The sequence below is a fragment of the Suricata suricatta genome, chromosome 14 (genome assembly GCF_006229205.1).
Source record: "Suricata suricatta isolate VVHF042 chromosome 14, meerkat_22Aug2017_6uvM2_HiC, whole genome shotgun sequence".
Taxonomy (NCBI): domain Eukaryota; kingdom Metazoa; phylum Chordata; class Mammalia; order Carnivora; family Herpestidae; genus Suricata; species Suricata suricatta.
The window spans coordinates 70,145,060-70,146,271 of NC_043713.1; the positions used below are offsets into that span (position 1 = coordinate 70,145,060).

The window sequence follows — 1,212 nt, forward strand, 5'->3', positions numbered from 1 at the left end:
AATAAGACTGACTTTTCCTTCAAGCAGAGCATGGGTAGAGCTGAGGTCCCATGATATGTTCAGAGGCAAAATAAAATGTTTCATTTATTTTAAAAACTAGGTAAAATAACATGATCCAGCCTAGAAGCAAATTACCCCACAAAACGAAACAAAACAAAACAAAACAAAAGAAAACAAAAACATCTGTTTCATGAAGACTCTTTGTCAAAGAATGGTCTGCTCAGACTGAATTGGACAACAGAAGGGACAGGAGGAACATCAATCACACAAGGTGTCACCAGATGGACTTGGGCCCAGAGTATCAGCAAAAGAATAAGGAGAATCACAGGCCTAGCTGATCAGCCAACTGCTGGTCTGTTTCCTCTCTTCACAGATGAGAAAGCAGGTTTTTGTCTCATTTCCCCATAGGCCTGGAGCACTGTGCCTATTCAGACTATTGTCCCATGATGAGCAGTAATAATCACCCTCGTCTTCAGCCTGGAGCCCGGTGATGGTCAGAGTGCCTGTGTTGCCAGACTTGGAGCCAGAGAATCGATTGGGGATCCCTGACGGTCGATTGCTATTAGCATAGATGATAGTTTTGGGGGCCATTCCTGGGAGTTGTTGGTGCCAGTTTACCCAATAACTACCGATGTTGGAACTGCTTCCAGTGCAGGAGATGGTGACCCTCTGGCCCAGAGAACCAGAGACTGAGGGTGGCTGAGTCAGCCCAGACTGGGCCCAGGACCCTGTAAAGGGGAAAAGACACAGAGAGGGTGATGCTTGTATAGAGACAAGAGGAGGAAGCAGGGCCCATTTTGTCCTCTCAGGAAAGTGTGTCCCTTTCCCCTGTCCCCAAATTCAGTCACCTGTGCAGTGAGCGAGGAGGGCAAGGAGGAGAGGGGACCAGGCCATGGTGGAGGTCATCACGGATCCTGTCTTCTGTGGGCCCACAGCTGAGCAGACCTCCCCTAAATCCTCCCTTCCCCTCTTTACTCCCTGAGAGAGGGAGGGCCCATCCATGCAAATGAGACCTAAGCTCTAGATCCCTCACTGGGCCTGATCAGGTCCCTCTGCCTGAAGATATCAAAGGAGGTCACAGCTGTGAGCCCTGAGCAGCAAGCACAGGCAGTGCCAGGTGCCAGGTCCCAGCTCTAATAACCCCTGACTCCTCAGAAACTGGCCTTGAGCTCCCCCTATTGTCCAGACACAGACACATCATTGTGTGACATG

General features: G+C 49.9%; 1 protein-coding gene and 3 gene segments (V, D, J or C); 3 read left to right on the plus strand and 1 right to left on the minus strand.

Annotated features, from left to right (window-relative positions):
* Positions 1-1,212, plus strand: part of LOC115277666 — an 869,742-nt gene that overhangs the window by 408,888 nt on the left and 459,642 nt on the right.
* LOC115277665 (immunoglobulin lambda-1 light chain-like) overlaps positions 1-1,212 on the plus strand; it is a 653,789-nt gene that overhangs the window by 219,087 nt on the left and 433,490 nt on the right. The gene's annotated exons all lie outside the window — the stretch shown is intronic.
* Positions 1-1,212, plus strand: part of LOC115277676 — a 24,679-nt gene that overhangs the window by 22,349 nt on the left and 1,118 nt on the right.
* LOC115277675 lies at positions 106-1,015 on the minus strand. The segment is given in 2 exon segments: positions 106-728; positions 849-1,015. Coding segments are annotated over 2 exon segments (552 nt in total).